Source organism: Citrus sinensis, chromosome 2, assembly GCF_022201045.2.
Source record: "Citrus sinensis cultivar Valencia sweet orange chromosome 2, DVS_A1.0, whole genome shotgun sequence".
NCBI classification, from domain to species: domain Eukaryota; kingdom Viridiplantae; phylum Streptophyta; class Magnoliopsida; order Sapindales; family Rutaceae; genus Citrus; species Citrus sinensis.
Window position 1 is genome coordinate 21,245,734 of NC_068557.1, and position 18,394 is coordinate 21,264,127.

Below are 18,394 nucleotides of genomic sequence, written 5' to 3' on the forward strand. Positions count from 1 at the left end.
TCAGTTCGCAGTGCTTGAAGTGGAGTGTTTGTCTTTTTTTCCACTCGGATCTTAAATCTTTTGAAAACATCAAAGGCTTCGGATTTTCTGTCAAAAAGAAAACCCATGTTTTTCTACTGAAATCATCAATAAAGGTAAGTAAATACCGTTTCTTGCTGTTGGAGATCAGTTTGATCGGTCCGCAAATATCAGCGTGTAACAACTGAAGGATTTGGAAAGCTCTCCAGCTGCTTCTTTTTGGAAATGAATCCCTGTGCTGCTTGCCCACCAAACAGTCCTTGCATAGCCTTGAAGGAGTTTTAAGTTGTGGTAAACCATTCACCATTGCCTTTTGTTGAAGAGTTTTTAAACCCGTAAAACTCAAATGTCCATATCTGCAGTGCCAGAGCTACACCAGATCCTCAGTAATTGTATTGAAACAAACAGATGTTATAGGTTTAGAAATAGCTTGCAATATAAACATTCGATTTGCAGACATCTTTGTATCCATGATCAAACCTCTCTTATGATGAAACACCTTGCACCTTCCATGTTGGAACAGAACAGTAAGCCCCTTTTCTTGCAATTGCCCAATGCTCAACAGGTTGCTCTTCAATTCAGGTACATAGAAAACTTCGGTAATAATTTGTGTTGTTCCATTCACTTGTAACCTGATGTTACCCTTTCCTATTACAGTCATGCTTGAATTGTTGCCCAACTTCACAGAATCTCTAAAATTTTCATTTAGATCTGAGAAATATTCCTTTTTTCCACACATATGATTGCTGCAGCCCGAGTCAAGATACCACATATCTTCCTTGTTGTCCTTGTTCACATCTACGCATGCCATCAACAACATCTCTTCTTGAGTCTCTGCAAAATCTGCTCTTATCTCATTACTTGGACACTCCCATTGAAAATGTCCAAGTTTGTGACAATTATAACACTCCACTGTGGATTTGTCAAATTGTTGTCTGCCCCGTCCTCTTCCTCTTCCTCGAAAACCTCCTCTACCACGACCTCTTGCTCCTGAACTATTCTCATGTGTTATCTCCAGCGCCTGTTCCTCTCCATTATTCCTATGAAATTTCTGCTCATGAACAATTAGTGAACTTTTTAGCTCATCAATTGAAAGCTGATCAATGTTCTTTGACTCCTCAATTGAACAAACAATATAATTGAACTTCTCAGTCAATGATCGAAGAATCTTCTCTACCACTTTAACATCTTGCATATCCTCTCCATAATTTCTCATCTTATTAGCTACTGACATGACTCTTGAGAAATAATCAATAACAATTTCACCTGGTTTCATTTCAAGGGTCTCGAAATCTCTCCTTAGTGCTTGAAGGATGGAACGTTTCACCCGAGCATTACCTTCAAATTTCTTTTTCATTGAGTCCCATATCTGTTTTGAGGTGTCCTTCTTTAAAATTGTTTCAAGGATGGTCCTGTCAATTGCTTGAAACAAATAATTCTTCACTTTCCTATCCTTTAACTTCATCTCATCGAGGCTCTTTTGTTGTGCTTCCGTTACAGCAGCTCCGTCTGCAGGCTCAACAAAACCAATCTCCACAAGGTTCCAATATTCTTTGGACCTAAGGAAGTTCTCCATTAGCATGCTCCAATGGTCGTAATGACCATCGAAGCGTGGAATCGCAGGCTGAACAAAACTCCCTTCACTTGCCATCTCTTTCTTCTCTAGTTTTTCTTGAATACAAGTCACTCAAAAGCTGCAGCTTTCTATTCTCAGGCCCACTGGAGAAAAGCTCTGATACCAAATGTTAAAAGCTACAGAGTATAGAAGAATTCTAACTGTTATTAAAATGAGAATAACTTTGGCTATTAAATAGCCTTACATAACGAACCAAGCAACAAAACAGGAACCAAGTTTAACTGACTCCTAAAGACATGGAAGACTAAAATCAACAAATAACGTCACCTTTAACAATAGGAATTTTATTTTGACTAAGTAGTAACAAAATCAACTCAACAGTTTTATGTTGGTATTTCAATGGAACCCAAGGGCTGCAAGTATTCAATGTTTCTATTTATGGTGATGATATCTCCATTCCAAAATTTCTGTAAACCCACCCCATGTTTTAAAAATAATTACAAAGTGTAAATTATTTTTAAAAAATTTCAAATAAAGAAGAACATTGGAGAATTAATTAACTGAATTTATCATAATTTGATTTTTTTATTATATTTGAATTTGATTATAAAGACTGCTCTGGCAGAAGTTTAAATTGACTATTTTAGCCTTATAAGGCAACACTACCAAGAATTTACTTTAACTTCAATATTTTTCTAATTTTATACCAAACTCATTTTTTCTATTACTACTTTATTAGTATGATTATTAAATTTTAATTAAACTAACTTGGTGTCTTTATGGCACAATACTCATGTAAATTATTGGACAGTCAAATATATGTCATTTACATGGAAGTGTGGTGAAAATAATAATTAGATTTCATTTAAAAAAATGTATTATAAGTCACAAAATTAAATACCTAAATTATTAGATACAGTAACTCTTGTTTTTTGGGACAATTTGATTATTTTATATCATAATAATAAAATAGTAAAATAAAACTTATATTAAAGTTTATGATTAAATATGGTCAAAGAAACCTAATAAAAAAGTTAATGGAAGGACTTGATTAAATAAACAAAACTTTTATTGATTTATATTTTTTGAGAATGTTGTGAATTCACTGCAATTATTTTCTAGAAGTGGGATGGATATACAAAAATATTGGAGCGGAAATATCCCCACCCTTAAAATTTTTTGACAATTACTTATTCCCACTTAATGTTTTAGTTTTTTCCATTTTAATTTATAATATATAGAAGAAATTAACCTATCATTTCTTTGATAGCCTTGGTCCTTTGGAGAAGATTTTATTCAGTTCATCGTGAAAATTTGTTCTCAGTGCCATTTATAATTAAATTCAACAATGCACTTGATAGACCAAATTAAAACTAAAGTTAATAGCTTATATTTATTTTTAATGATTACAACCTACACATATATATTACTCTCAAGACTTATATTTATTGAAACTTTCTATGCATTCATTTATAATAAAATTTAAAAATTTGTTGGGACTGGATAAAAAATTTATTTCTTTCACTAATAACCTTGCATGTAAAACTACCATGCATATTTCCTGTTTTTTTAATTGTGGAAAGGGAAAAGAGGATCCATGAGAACTTGAATTAATACCCTCAATATTATTGAGAGCACCCGCGCATAACTTCTCATCTTCATTAATATATATAAATATATAGTTCCCTTCTAATAATGGAATCCCTTACTTTAAAATAACGGACAGGGTAAAAGACAAAAAATTCAGATTTCAGTAAATTACAAGACAAATTATATTGTATTGAATCTATAATTTTTGTCTTTTTACTTACCATGTACTTCAATGTATTAAACTATATATCTTAATAGTTTATTGGACATTGGTGAAGTTCAGAATTCTGGTCTATATTCGTACTATATATATATAGTATGAATATAATCGAGCAATAATGGCATACATCCCAATAAGAATCTCTACATTTTGTGTCAGTAATTTATTGAGTGATGGATTTAATAACTTCTAACCAAGTTCTCGGAGAGACATAATTAACTGCATTGATCTCGGTAGCTACTCCACCCACAGAATTTAAATAACCTAAAGGAGCATGAGTCAGTCCAGCACTGACTCTTCGATATATTTCTTGCTGAAAGTATCCCTGATCCCATTGATAACGGGTGGGACCAAGTAAAATTATTTTTTAGTAGTTGATAAAACTCTTTTCTCAGAGCGTGTACCTTTTATACCAAAATTGGGTAACTCAATTGATGTTAGACCAGAATCAACGAGGCCAAAGGAGGCCTATAATCAGAAAGACCAAAAGAAAATCAGCAAATCCCATATTAAATAACAGAGTCAAATTCAACAGCCCACGAAGGCCAAGAAAATTCCAATGTCGAAGTAAAAGGGAAGGGCTATTGAATTTTTCAATGTATTAAATAATTGAGCCGAGCTATTGGCACCCCTGCATTATTCTTATAAAATCCCCTTTAAATAAAATTACAACTAAAGATAACTGAAAATTAAACACATATAATTTTTTTTTCCAGCAAACTACTTAATTCATAATCAATCCTTTAAAAAAATATATATATGTTACTTCCTATTTAATGAAAATAAATTGTACAAATTTAGGATAATCTATTGTTCTCTTTTGATTCCTTATTTATTAAATATTTTTATACTTAAAATTGCTTTGATATTATAATTTGAAATTGGTATTATTTCAACCAATGATTAACACTAAAAAACTTATCACCCATATAACTTTTTAATTTGTGTGTAGGGTAATAATAAAATTGAAAATAATGAAAAAGATAGCACAATAATACTTTGAGTTTTAACAATAAAACAAATCAAATGAAAATTGAAAACTTAAAAAAGTGTATCTAAAAAAGGGGCATTTTCGAAAATAAAATAAAAATAATTAAAAATAGAATCTTATGAAGAGATTAGAGGGGTGCCAATGGTCCAACTCTATATAATTTGGTATTGAAAAACTATATTGAGACTCGACTAATTTAAATTCGGCGTATTGAAGGGCTATTGAATTTGATGAAGCAAAATATCTCTCGCGCTCGCAGTGAAAGTAAAGACAACGCCTGTCAATGGCATATGAACAACTATTTTTGCAAAAACAGAGACTGAACATGTGGGTGGGCTGTGGCCATTTTCATCATACGTGTTTGATTATAATTTGTAACCAAAATTGTTAACTGGAAATTAACAATCTACCTATATAAGAATGGGCATAGCAAAAATCCCCGTAAGGGCTCATTATATTAGGTAATTAAGGGCCGGGTGGAAGTACGCTTTTTCATACCTAATATTACGTCGATATCCAATCCCAAATATATCAAGCACCGATTCCAAAACCATTTATTGTTAGAGTGTTGGCAGCGAAGTCTCAAAGTCTCAATCAAACATAACAGATATTGAGACGTGTTAATTAAACTATCTAAGAAAATGCATTTGCCAACCACAACTGTTGATGTGTTAGGAACTTATGTTATATTGTGAAACCATTGAAAATGTCATTTGCTGTGCGACCGGTGAAATTTAGTGATCCAGCCAAGGTTAGCACTAAGAAAAAGTACAAATTAAAAGGCCACTGTTTTGTTTAAGAACTTTTAATATGTTTTTAATTAATTATCTTCATATAGGCATGCACACACTCAGATTTGAGATGGGAAGCCTTCCACTTTTTCTTAGTTTGAGTAATTAGTAGGAGAAGAAGTGGATCCTAATCTAATTAATAATTGTTAGTGCCTACTGGATATTATTTCTTTCAAATCAAAAGCCTCCCGGCCTCATCTGGCTAAATGTCACTGTCGTGTGATGTGATCGCGAACTTCATTGATGAAAAATAAGGGGATAAAATAATAACTTTGAAGAGTGGAATTCTAAATAGATTTTTTAATTTTTCTCTTAGTGTAATTTTATTCAAAAATAAAATTATAATCTCATCCGGGTTATTTTTTGAAACCTCCCCTGAGATTTGATATAATTTCAATTAGATGGTGAGATTGATTGTATTCTCACTTACCTCCCTTGTCGTTAGTATACATACAACTTGACTGTTAGTTGACTTGAGAAATGACTGAAATATCCAAACTAATTATTCAACCAAAAATTTTGGCGCCAACAAAGTAAGGGTACGACGAAAATAGCTTGCCAAATATATACCTTCTCTTCTCTCCAAATTAAACCTAGGTCTTAAGTTTTCCGGCAACAGGGGACGGCAGTTGGACATGCGTTTGACAGCAAGTTGATCTCCGGCAGCACGTGGCTCTACTTCTGCCATTTTGGCCGCAATATATCAAGTTAATTTTCGGTAATTTTGGCAAGCCTTATATTGTAAATTCTTTTTGTTTTTCGTTTTCCTAAGATTGATTGATGACAAATGGGTATATAAATGATTATAGATGAGCATTAGGATTGATTGGTGTGTAAATATTAAAAATGGTTTACTGAAATTGGTAGTTAATAAATGGCACATGAGGTGCTCGACAAAATGCCTCTTGGGGTTTGTTTGTCTCATTTTAGGTAGATTAAGGTGTTGATGGTGCATTCATGCGAAGTCCTATTTTGTAAGCTCATTATCTAGCATGAAAAGTTTACAACAACTAGCTTAAGAGGGTATTTTACATTTATGGAAAATTGCATGCGCGACAGGGCCTATCGCAACAAGTGCTTGTGATTTAGAGTGACAGGCACCGTCTCTCGGGGTACAGGTACATGTCTCCCCAAATTACAGAAAATTTGTTTAACTAACACGTGAAATCAAAAATCACTAAAAAATAATTTACTTCTCTCAGCAATAGACTATACCAGTCTCCAAAATATGTTAAGGGATTCCATCACCACCAAACCACTAATATTTTACTTGTTTAAAGAAATAAGTAAATTCCAAACCATCAAGTTATATGTCATCAAACCAGCAACACAAATAACAAATAACAAACATTTAAATTTGTACCGAGAGGAAAAAAAAACATTAGTAGGAGTTAATTGAATTGGAAAATAACACTAAGTAAAATGGCACCATAATTTAAATTATAGTCACATGTGCATTTCCGCAGCTTACAATTGGTGACAGTCACAAATTGACTGAATTTCATCAGCCTATACATCCGGTAACCACCCATATACACAAAAATAACAAAAATAACAACTACACTAACAGTGTGCTATGATAGCTGAGTTATACTTTATACATGTCATTGTCACTATAATGTGAGTTTGTTAGTATCACATTTATACAAAATATACAAAAACTTAATCTTGTATCAATGACTGAGTACAAAAAGATGATACGACTTCTTAATTTGCCGGCATCCTCTCAAGAGAATCTTCTATTGCCGTCACTTGCTCAATGTGAACCTCATAATTCAAATCAAGGAGAGCAAACTCATTCTCGTTTGCTAAGTCAAACTAGTCCATTTTTGCTGCAGGTTCCAGTGGAACAACTGGCCTTTCGCTCCTATCATATGTAAATATGCACACGTTAATAAGTGAAAGCAAAGTAATAATTAAAAATAATAATAATAATAACATTACTAAACAACAACAACAATTACAATAATAAAGAAAAATAATGATAATAGTAATACATTTTAATAAAGATATTAATAATAATTGTGATGATAATATATGTGTGTGTGTGTGTACTATTTTTATTTTGAATTAATATTAAACACAAATTGTGTTTTTAGTGTGACATGCTTGTTGCACCATAATACTATCATGTCGCCCAAAAACACAGAAGCTGAATTCGGGCAACCTAAGCCGTCGCACGGGCGACAACGTTGTCGTCCAAAAACACAAAAACTGTGTTCGTGCAACGTGAGTCTGTCGCATGGGGGACAGGCCCTGTCGCTTAAAATCGCAGGAACTGTATTTGTGCGATAGACATACAAAAACAATGCAAATTCATAAACATATCAACTTGAGCAAACTTTGGTCAGAAAAATAAAAATTACAACTAAGACTACTTCTGTTTTGCATACTCATTTGCATAATAATAACAAATTATTGGCTTTATATACTTTATTACACTATGTATGGTGTAAATCACAAACATAAAAAAAACTAATAACAATTTTTTTCAACTTATGGCCACATATGTCTGAACCCATTCTCCTTTTAATCAATTTTTTCACCACCAACCCATAAACAAGACAAATCAAACACAACCAACAACCACTTATAAAATCTCCAAAAACAAGAAAATCAAAGGTATTTAAAAATTTTAGACTTTGATAAAGTAATTAACCTCTTACAAACTTCAATACCAGTGGCATATCCCGACCGCTGTCGATCGTCACCGGTCGGTCGCCTTCTCTGACCACCATGTTTGTCTTCTTCATGGGTTATATATGCTCTTTGTGTTTATTTCTTTTTATTCCAGCAACTGAGAATAGGGGAGTCGAGTGAAAAATGCTTTGATTGTTAATGTGAGAGAAAGAAATCTCCATTGCTTTTTTATGCTGGAGAAAGAGAAATTAACTCTTTTACACAATAGATATTGTGTGTAATCGAATAATACAATTATCCAATGAATTTCAAACCATTTTTTTATTGTTACTTGATTTTTTTAGATTTTTAGCATGTTTTTTACATTTTTGCCCTCAAATACTAATGTTATACGCGTATGTATACTAACGGGAGGGGAGGTAAGTGAAAATACAATCAATTTCACCATCTAACTGAAATTATATCAAACCTCAGGTGAGGTTTTTAAAAATAGCCCAATCTTAACTTTTGGTTTGAAGAGGATATTAAAATAATTTTATGGATGGTACAATTTTCTTTTCTTTTCTTTCGTTTCCTTTTTTTTTTCAAAGCAAACATCCTCAAAGGATGGTAAAACATTAACACTTTTCCTTCTAAAAATTAAGCACAATAATGCTATTCTTATTTTGTCATCTAGTACATGAGGGGTAGCCGGTTACGAGTGAAACTGAAACTAATTATTTTTCGAGGGAAAAATTTAGATGAGAGTCCCATTAAATTCCATTGATTTCTGTATATAAACCGTAAGTGGCTTAGAACTAGAGCAAGGGACACGACGAAGATCATTCACTCAGATGAGAAGCATGGAATTAGGGCAAGGTTCTAGCAAAAATGGAGCCATGCAAGTAGAACAAGTTCTGTTCATGAATGGAGGAGAAGGAGATAACAGCTATGCAAACAACTCAGCGCCATCGGTCACTTTATAAACTTCAATCTCACTTTCCCTCTTTCTTGATGTTCACACTTTAATTTCTTCTGTTTATAAATTTTCTTATCTTTTCCATTCTTTTGTTCAGAGGGAGGCAACCTTGAAAACAAAGCCCCTACTGCATGAAAGCTTGTTTGATTTGTATTGCAATGGCTTCCCAGATTGCATCAGATTTACAGATATGGGGTGTTCTTCAGGGCCTAATGCATTTTTGCCAACATTGCAAGTTATAGAGGCACTGGACACTATTTGCAGCCGCTTGAAACATAAGCCACCAATACTGCATGCTTTTCTCAATGATCTTCCTGGAAATGATTTCAATACCGTTTCCAAATCTCTTCCAAGCTTTTATGAGAGATTGAAGACAGAGAGGGGCCATGACGATTTTGGTTCATGTTTCATTGCTGCAGCCCCTGGATCTTTCCATGGAAGGCTATTTCCTCCGTGTTTCCTAAACTTGGTCTACTCTTCTTTCTGTCTTCACTGGCTCTCTCGGGTAAACGAACCCGTCCCATTTATTCTTTTAAAGATAATAAAAAAATTAAAAATTTAAAAAAATAGTGTACAAAATCATATTCTTATAATACGTCAATTTTATGTTTTAACAGATGCCCAAAGAGCTAGTAAGTGAATGTGGAATTCCTTTATTAAATAAAAGGGATGTCTGCGTAGCAAAAACCTGTAGCCCTTTCAGTGTGCATAAAGCATACTTGGATCAATTTGAGATTGATTTCACATCATTTCTCAAATTTCGATCGGAAGAGTTAAAAACTGAAGGCCGTATGGTTCTTAACTTTATAGGTAATGATAAATACCATACTGGTGTTTTCGAGTTGATGGGAATGGTGTTAAATGACATGGTCTATGAGGTATCTTCTCTCTCCCCTTTTTGAACACAAACATACCACTATATTATATATATATATATATATTCTCTTACATGAAAATTATTAGGTGAATTCTCACTAAAGATGTTATATTGTAACAAAGTAATTATGATATGCACTTGTAAAAATCAATCATTATGTTTCACATCTCTAGCTCAGACATTTGTATGTGTGTGAAAAAATTATATATATTTTAAAGAGATTTACTCTTTCTTTTGAACTTATTTAGGGTTTGATTGAAGTATCAAAATTGGAGCCATTTCATTTTCCGATGTATAACCCTTGTGTTGAAGAAGTAAGACAAGTAATTGAAAGAGAAGGATCCTTTAACATCCATCAGCTTGAAACGTCGCATATAAGTTGGTCAGTAGGCTATGAGAACAATAACAAAGGCTTGGAGTTAAACGAGCACGCAAGAGCCAAGAACGTGGCAGATAATATAAGAGCAGTCTCAGAGTCCCTTCTGGCCAATCATTTTGGAAGTGCAATCATGGATGATTTGTTCCATCGATTTACAATCAAGATAAGTGCACATTTGGAAATGGGGCTAGGAGCTTACACAGTTCTCTTCATTTACTTGATAAAGAAATGAATTATGTTATTTCCAAAAAAATAAAATAAATGTTTCGTACGTTTATTGCTTTCTGTTCTTATCTTACGTGAAGCTCTGTTGTGCTCGTTCTTGTATTTGTTTGTGCTTTCTTTAATACATATCACTTTACGTGAAATGACTAAGGTTTGTATTAATTAAGGTTATGCACCAATGCATGTACTTACGTTATTTTATATTGTTTTATGTTGGTATTTCAATGGGACCCACTTGCGGCAAGCATCCAATATTGTTGTTGTTGGTTGTTGTTCTTGTTATTAGTGTTTATCGAATATTTTTTTTCCCATCCCCTCCTTCATTTTTACTAGAAATTTGATTGTTCTAAAAGTGGTACTCGTATGGTACTTTGTTGAACCCACATTATTAGAAAGCAACATTTAAAATATCGCCCATATTGTTTCATGAATTCGTTAATTTGTTGAGAGTGGTGGGGTTTTTGATACTTAGTGGTACTTGTATGGTATTTTGTTGAGAGTAATAACGGTAAATATGTTTTAAAAAAATATAATTTCCTAGTCATAATATAAAAAATTAAATTGGCTGATTTTGAAAAATTTTAAAAATTTTAGGCTATTTATGTAAATTTTCCTAATTAATTCGACCAACCATTCTTTAGCAGCTTAGTAACTTTTCATAACAAACAATGTCAACTAGTCATTGGACAAGTACTGGGCACGCAATGGAGGTGATCAAGGAAACAGTAGCCATGCACACAACTTATCACAAATTTACAATAGCCCGGCTTGTACTTAATTAGATCAATTCCGGAGAGAATTCACAACATTTATCAGGCTTTGTTCAGAAGAGTAGATATCTACCTAGACGCTGTATAATCACTTGCAGTATCTTAATTAGAGGTACCATTAGTAATTTCACTCTATTATATGTGTATCTGGAGTGTTCTTGTCTAATATCTTTGTGTTTAAAATGTGAATACGAGGGCCTCCATATTTTTAGCTCCCCACCAGCCTTTATTAATCCTTTTGTCCGGAATGATACGTATGGGGTTGTCTATTCCCCGTCCAGTAACGTCTTAACCCTCTTTGGGAGCTCCCTATGTACCAAAATATATATATATATGAATATGAGACTAGATATCATTGCCTAATAATATTCTAATATACTCAATAATTTTAAAGCACCCAGATTCAAGTATAGATTTACATGGAAGGTAGTGTGGGCAATTGACCCCGCTTAACAAAAAAGTTTCTCTATCTTTTAGAAAATATTGTTTTGAGTACAAAGAAATTTAGATATAACGGTCAATTTCATAAATTATTAATTTTTTACTAACAATGAACTAAGTTTCTAAATTCACTAGTGGAATCATTGTAAATGTACATTAATTGTCAAGTTTAGCTACATCGGTTGATCTATTCAAACGTTTTCCATCAAGGTCTTGGGAGAATTCACACAACTGATATCACTTCGTTGAGAAAGAAGTAGTAAACAGCTACATATATTACACACACCCATCATGATTGCATGTAACATTATAACTTCTCAGTTCTTATCTGCCTTAATATTTATTTATTCACCGCTCAAGGACTTGCTCTACACAAACACACACACTCCACGATTTCTCTCATACGCATATTGCCATAATTACATCACCATCATTATCAAAATGATTAATCTTCAATCCCATCCAAGCAAGGAGTAAAGAAGTAAATGTCATCAAGCCTATCATTACTTGGAGAATTGCCACCGTATACCAGTAGTCCATGTTTTCCACCCCTAAGCCCACCAGCAAATGCACACCATCCGCGAGGCCCGGGATGATGATCTGAGCCGGGCCCATCATCCCACCGTGTCCACACCAATGTCTCAGTGTCCAATGAGTAAAGTTCACCGGCGAATTTTCCGGCCCCAAGGTGGCCCAAGTCACTGGGGTCTACTTCTCCGCCGTAGACGACTATGTGTTTTCCGATCCCAACAGTAGAAAATACGCTCCGAGCTGTTGGTTTTTCGCCGCTCGTCTCTACCTGGGCCCATTGTGCATGGGCTGGATCAAAGCAATGCACATCATCCACTTCCACTCCAGCAAAACCATACACAACCCATATCTTCCCCTGGGTCACTATCAACCCGGGCCCACCTCTACCCTTGCAGTTCTCCCCTGCCGATGGATATTGGATCCATTTTCTATCAACAACATCAAAACCCCATAGATCATTAAGCCGGCCTGAAACACCACAACCGCCGAAGATGTACACGTGTCGATCATCAGCGGCCGTTGAGTGGTAGCTCCTATGAGGGGGGCCAGCATCACCGTTAGATAATAGGGTCCACTGGTTTGTACGCGTGTCAAAAGAGTACAGCTCATTGAGCTCCTTGTGTGTACCATCCCGACCACCAAACATATAGATGGTATGTCCAACCGCAGCCATTGTGACACCGACGCGTGGCGGAGGGACGTCCCCAGTAACATCGGCCACAGACCATGTTAGGGTTTCGAGGTCGAAGACATGGAGGTTGTTGTCAACCGGGACACGTGGTGTGAACTCGCCCCCGAAAGCATAGACCTTTTGTCCTACTATGGTAATTGCATGCGAGCTTCTGGCTCCAGGCCCGGAACCCTTTTGGTCAAGCTGAAAAACGAAGATCACAACCAAAAATGCTAATATTGAACAACTACATGTACAAAATTGACTGATTTGTAGTCAATTTGGGATAATAAAAACCATTCTCGATCGCGTGTCAGCAAACCAAATAATTTTGTCATTTTCCATTTTGAAGAAATCAAAATGATCTGTAAATGAATTAAGAATTGACTCTCCATTAACTCTTGATGACTTTTAGATAGGCAGGCTTCCAAGAAATTTACAAGCATTCCCTAAACGGAATGAAGAAAACCAAACCCACTACCTGTAATAATTATCCAGCAGCGGCAGTTGAACGATAATCAAAATAGACAACCAACCAATTATAGATAATTCGGTTGGGTCTGCAGAAAATAATATCAGAGCAGAATATGGAAAGAGTAATAAAAGCAAACCTTGATCCATGTGCCTTTGGCAGAAGCCATTTATGACTTGGGATAAGGATAGGGGAGAATGGCCAAGACCCAAGAGTTACTCTCCAGTCTCCACTCTGCAGCCTGATTTCTTTCTTCTGGCTCTGGGTTCCAACTTGCAACCACTTGTATTTATATCTAAAATATTTTAACTGAGGCTAATATCGTAACTTCCCCCCCGAGGTTAGGCATATCTGGGTAATGCACAGCACATGAACCCGCTTACAAAAAGTCCTATGTCTAAACTACATGGATGCACCTCAACTTGTAACAATATTCCAGGAAGTGTTGGTCAACTTATGCTGCAAAATTAGCCATTATCACGGTGTTTTAAGTAAATATAATTTAGATTCTCTTGTGTCGTGGCATGGAATGAGCCCAAGTCGCTGTCAAAAGTTCTATTGGAAGCTAATAACCCAATTGCTTCATCAAAACAATTTTAAAATGTTTTCCTTATTTCTTCTTTTCACTGACCACCACCTGCCCCGGATGTGCCTGTTTGTAGTTTATTAAAATTAGTGTTATTTACAAACAAGTTGGTAGATTAACTGGAATAATTTCACTAAGATTTTTGGTTCGAAACTTAAAAATGGAGTTATATTAAATATTTATTAAAAGAGTTTTATTGTTTTAATAGTCTTACCCGATTCGAATCTAAATTAACCATTTAATGTAATATTTAGATACCAAATACACCCAAAAAAATTTGTCTCATTCTCCAACTACAAGGCATGATGCCTCCCTGCGCCTTACATCATCATGCGTTGCCAAGGATTAATTATTTGTTATTTTGTTTTGCCTTTGAGAGCACGAATCTCACCACAACCACATGAACCCCAGACGTATGTATAAGCATTTATCTCTGCTACAAATTGAATAGTTAAAGGCCATTTATACAACCTTTTGTTATTACATCAACATGAAACAATATTATGAATAATTATGAGCAACCAAGTCACCCACCCTTTCGCCCAGTGGCCAGGACCCTGTACTTATAACTGTGAGCGCAGCGGTTCGAGCCCCCGCGACGCATGTAGGGGTTTATTTCCTTCCTTAATTATTAAGTAAAGACAATCTTCTACCTTTCGAAATGTGAGTGGAGTAGACACCCCTCGAATATTAGAAAGAGTAAAATCTCGGCAGTGCTATATAAGAATTAATGTAAATTAGGCCCAGTAATTATCTGATTGTAAATATCAGTTGTAAATCTCATATAATATAAGTTGTAATCTGAGCATTATTCTCATGTAATTCAAAACAAAAAAAGTCACCCACCCTTTTAAAATTATTTTATTCTGCAGTTAGAACTGCTTTGTAGTATACATGCATCTGCAATGGAGTTCTATAATCTGCTGGTGAATCTTCCTGCAGATGACTAATGGTGGCCGTTAGACGGATCACAATACCGGCTGTTGAAGTACAAGTGGCTTTCTTTCCCGGAGCCTGTGGTTACAGGCATCGGAGAAAAACCAGCATAGTCCTTTTCTGACTTTGTTAGGCATATCTGGCAAATATAATTGAACATCTGATGTTTCAGTACGTAAGGTTGTGCTGCGTAATCCTCAGCCGGCATCCACTGCAAAAGAAAAATTTGAAAACAACGCTATATGATATGACGATTAATTGAGTTAACAAAACCAGTACAAATATCACCTTCCGCAATTATATTCAGTACCTGGGCAGCCGCAATCTCTGAGTCTTGCTTCTGAATGTCAAAGTTGCGTGGCCGTAGCATGCAAACAAAAAACAGATCCGATTTCCGGAAAAATGAACGGTGGCTTTGCCTGTTTCATTAAGCAAATAGCACAAACACTGTCAAGACCACAGAATTTGATAACCAAAACCGAGACAAGTGCAGCTGCCGAAGTTTCCTTACCTGAAGGCTAAAACTTCAACAAATTCTGTGTCGATCTGAAACAACAAAAAGGCAATTGAATTAGAATTAAAATGACTTGATACTAATTCGATTGTGCTCTATGGATTTGCACATTTTTCACTTACTCCAGTCTCTTCCTTAACTTCTCTCACTGCAGCAGCACAAATGTCCTCACCCTGTGGATTGTAAAACTTCAGATTATTAAATGTTCTTAAAAAATCATTTGGCCGCATAGTAATCCATCTCACTTGACGTGGGATATGTTTTCTATCATCTTTGTTACGTGCAGGCTTATATTTTTGCCTGATACTTGATAGAATCATTTTTTTGCTGAAACGAGTATCACATTATTTCACTACATGACAAGAATCACCCTAAAACTTAACGGATGTTAAAGGAATAATCTCACGTCCACTAAGAATAAATCCAAGATTATATATATATATATATATATATATATATATATATATATATATATATATATATATATATATGTATGTATGCATGCATGCATGCATGTATGTATGTGTATGGATGTATGTATATGTATGTATATAAAATAAACTTTAAACTTAATTTTTAATATATCTTTTTAAGTATGAGTTAGACAGATAAATATTCGTTTAATTCTTATATTTTAATAATACTTCAAAACACTCTTGAAGTTAAATATGTTATCTTTTTTTTCTATTTTTTCTTTACTTTTGCAATAGTATCCTTTAAATAATGTTTTTCACATTAATTAATTAATTTATAAAAATTTAATTAGTAAATTAGTCAATAATTATATATTTACAAAAAACTTTACATGGCTAATTTGGAATCACAAACTGAGCTATCCTACGATTCAGATTAAGTGCAAGAAAATATGTTTTTGTTCTAATTAAAGCGTACGAAATACTTTGAAAATGATTTTGTTTTGGGAAGCCCCTTATGTACGCGAAGACGTCAAGCAATAATAATTTATTTTATAAATTAAAGTAATGTTTACAAATAGTCGTTTTATAAAAAATAATTTACAAAATTAATCCTAAAAGTAGAATAGTAACATAAAAAATTACGAAAATTTTAATATTACTTTTAAAGTTAATTTGATAAATGAGCTTTTTTTATTAATATTCTCAAGAAGGTAATAATATTGTTTCAAGGATATTGTTGTAAAAGGAAAGAAAAAAAAGGATAGAATTGTAAGAATTTAATAGTAAAGTGTTTTGAGATTTTTTTTTAATACAAGTATTCACATTTTTTTTCATTAATATCCTCAAGAAGACAAAAATATCATTATAAGGATATTATTATAAAAAGAAAGAAAAAATAGACATAAAAGTTTAATATATTTAATTTTTTTTTTGGTATACTACATTGGGCCTTAATTAATCCAGATTCGAGCATGGTAGAATTATTAAGGCAATAAAACTTGCTCAATAAGTATTTAATGTAGCTGCATTCCCAAATCTCAAACCGAAAATCTTGGTTAAATTAAAATAGTCTCATGCGAGCTGATCTACGCACTTGTTGGTTGTAACATATTTGATAATAAAAGTGTTTTGAAATGCTTTTTAATATATAAATATTGAACTGAATACTTAAATTTAAAAAAAAAAAAGAGAAAAGGACAAGCATTAACTTTCAATTAGGCCCACAAAATTCCATATGTTGTTTTTCATATAATTCTATAAAGCACAACACGCTGAATCTGTATACCTCCTCAATGGTCCCGGTGGGAAGCTTCCAGACGCCGGTACCTTTGAGTGCTCCATTGTTCTCCTGCACAACCAGAACCTGCCAACCAAAAGTAGAACAATTCAACTTAAGCGGCATTCAAATATTGAAAAAAAAATGAAAAAAGGGAAAAGTCAACCAGTCAAGTTTTGTTGACCATGACCGGACTTTTATAAAGGGCGCCAGTGCTCGTGGTTTATGTGAAATTAATAAATTAAGGTGGAAAATCAACAGAAGCTGAGAGGCAATACCTCTCTTTTATTGTTCATGACAAAAGCACCAACACCAACGCGATGAGAAGCATTAGCAGGAAGAACATCAGCAGTTTCCGGGATCCAATAGACAAGCATCAAGTAATCTGGTTCAGCATGGTGGTACCGAAATCCTTCCTGAACAAAATTCAGAATAAGGACTTGGATCAAATCAAATATATATATATATATTAATTTTCTGATCCGGAATTTTAAAGTGCAGAAAAGTGTAGGAAAGTCTGAGAAAATTTTAAAACTGCACGATTTTAAAGGCTTACAGTTTTAAGCCTTCAAATCATGCGGTTTTAAAACTTTCTCGGATTATCTCACATTTTAAAATTCTGGATTGGAACATTTCTCTCTCTCTCTCTATATATATATATATATAACCATATTTACGTATTGTATATATATATTTGTATTTACCTGAACTGCAGGTTTAACAAGATTAGCAAGTTCAATAGGCAGTTTAATCCAAACACCCCTCTTCCCCTGCAAGATGTAAATATTCTCACAAGTTAGTTAAAAAACATACCCCTTGGAATAATTCGTACGTAGGAATAAAGTTTACAAATTTAATGGCTAGCAATTAAATATATCAATGTACCTGCTGCCTCCATAACGATAATGAAGCTCTAAGCCTAGAAGAAAAGACCTTAGAATCCATTGGCTTTTTCATATCTACTGTAACCCCACCATGCAAATCACCAACAGCAGTGAGTAATTCTGGACACCGAACGCCATCTTCAGGCATCATGTTCTGCTCCTCCTCAACTGATATTAAATTCGTTGAAATTGGATCGCTGGACATGTTTCCAATCTATTAATATTGGAACCCTCTGTACTCTAGCCTGCGACCTGAACGAAGAGTAATGAAGCATGAAGTCAAGTTTATCAATGATTCAACTTTGAAACAAATAAAGCAAATGGCCAATGATATCACAAGCCACAATGCAAATTGCGTTAGGAGCAAACCCACTAAAAATAATAACCAGAATTGACAACACTCGGAAGACGCACTAATCTGTTCGCATGTATATATATGTATACCTATTGGTCGATAATGGAATCAAATGGGGCTGCAAAAAATATATAAGACGCCAAGGAGCTAGCCTTCAGCTGGCAAAAGTGTATATTTAAATTAACTTGTTGGTTCTGAAAAATTCTAGGCGCGAACTAAAATCAAATACGCTCAATTCTGACGCACATATGAAAAGATGTTCAAATGCATGCTGAAAT

At 34.2% G+C, this 18,394-nt stretch overlaps 3 protein-coding genes across 3 annotated transcripts; 1 reads left to right on the forward strand and 2 right to left on the reverse strand.

The window, feature by feature from the left end:
* Positions 1-8,601: 8,601 nt before the first annotated feature.
* LOC107175703 (7-methylxanthosine synthase 1-like) lies at positions 8,602-10,466 on the forward strand. The gene is made up of 4 exons (XM_015527394.3): positions 8,602-8,779; positions 8,882-9,289; positions 9,402-9,662; positions 9,910-10,466. The coding sequence occupies exons 1-4, from the start codon at positions 8,660-8,662 to the stop codon at positions 10,270-10,272; spliced, it is 1,152 nt and encodes a 383-aa protein (XP_015382880.2). The 5' UTR covers positions 8,602-8,659; the 3' UTR covers positions 10,273-10,466.
* A 1,232-nt stretch (positions 10,467-11,698) lies between these two features.
* LOC102614785 (nitrile-specifier protein 5) lies at positions 11,699-13,451 on the reverse strand. The gene is made up of 2 exons (XM_006469384.4): positions 13,289-13,451; positions 11,699-12,881 (listed from the first exon to the last, which is right to left on the reverse strand). The coding sequence occupies exons 1-2, from the start codon at positions 13,316-13,318 to the stop codon at positions 11,922-11,924; spliced, it is 990 nt and encodes a 329-aa protein (XP_006469447.1). The 5' UTR covers positions 13,319-13,451; the 3' UTR covers positions 11,699-11,921.
* Positions 13,452-14,485: 1,034 nt separating this feature from the next.
* On the reverse strand, positions 14,486-18,373 carry LOC102614497 (nudix hydrolase 2-like). The gene is made up of 9 exons (XM_006469383.4): positions 18,206-18,373; positions 17,763-18,013; positions 17,582-17,647; positions 17,156-17,293; positions 16,887-16,964; positions 15,308-15,358; positions 15,183-15,217; positions 14,982-15,090; positions 14,486-14,882 (listed from the first exon to the last, which is right to left on the reverse strand). Exons 2-9 carry the CDS (start codon positions 17,964-17,966, stop codon positions 14,682-14,684), a joined length of 882 nt encoding a protein of 293 aa, XP_006469446.1. The 5' UTR covers positions 17,967-18,013; positions 18,206-18,373; the 3' UTR covers positions 14,486-14,681.
* Positions 18,374-18,394: the final 21 nt, after the last annotated feature.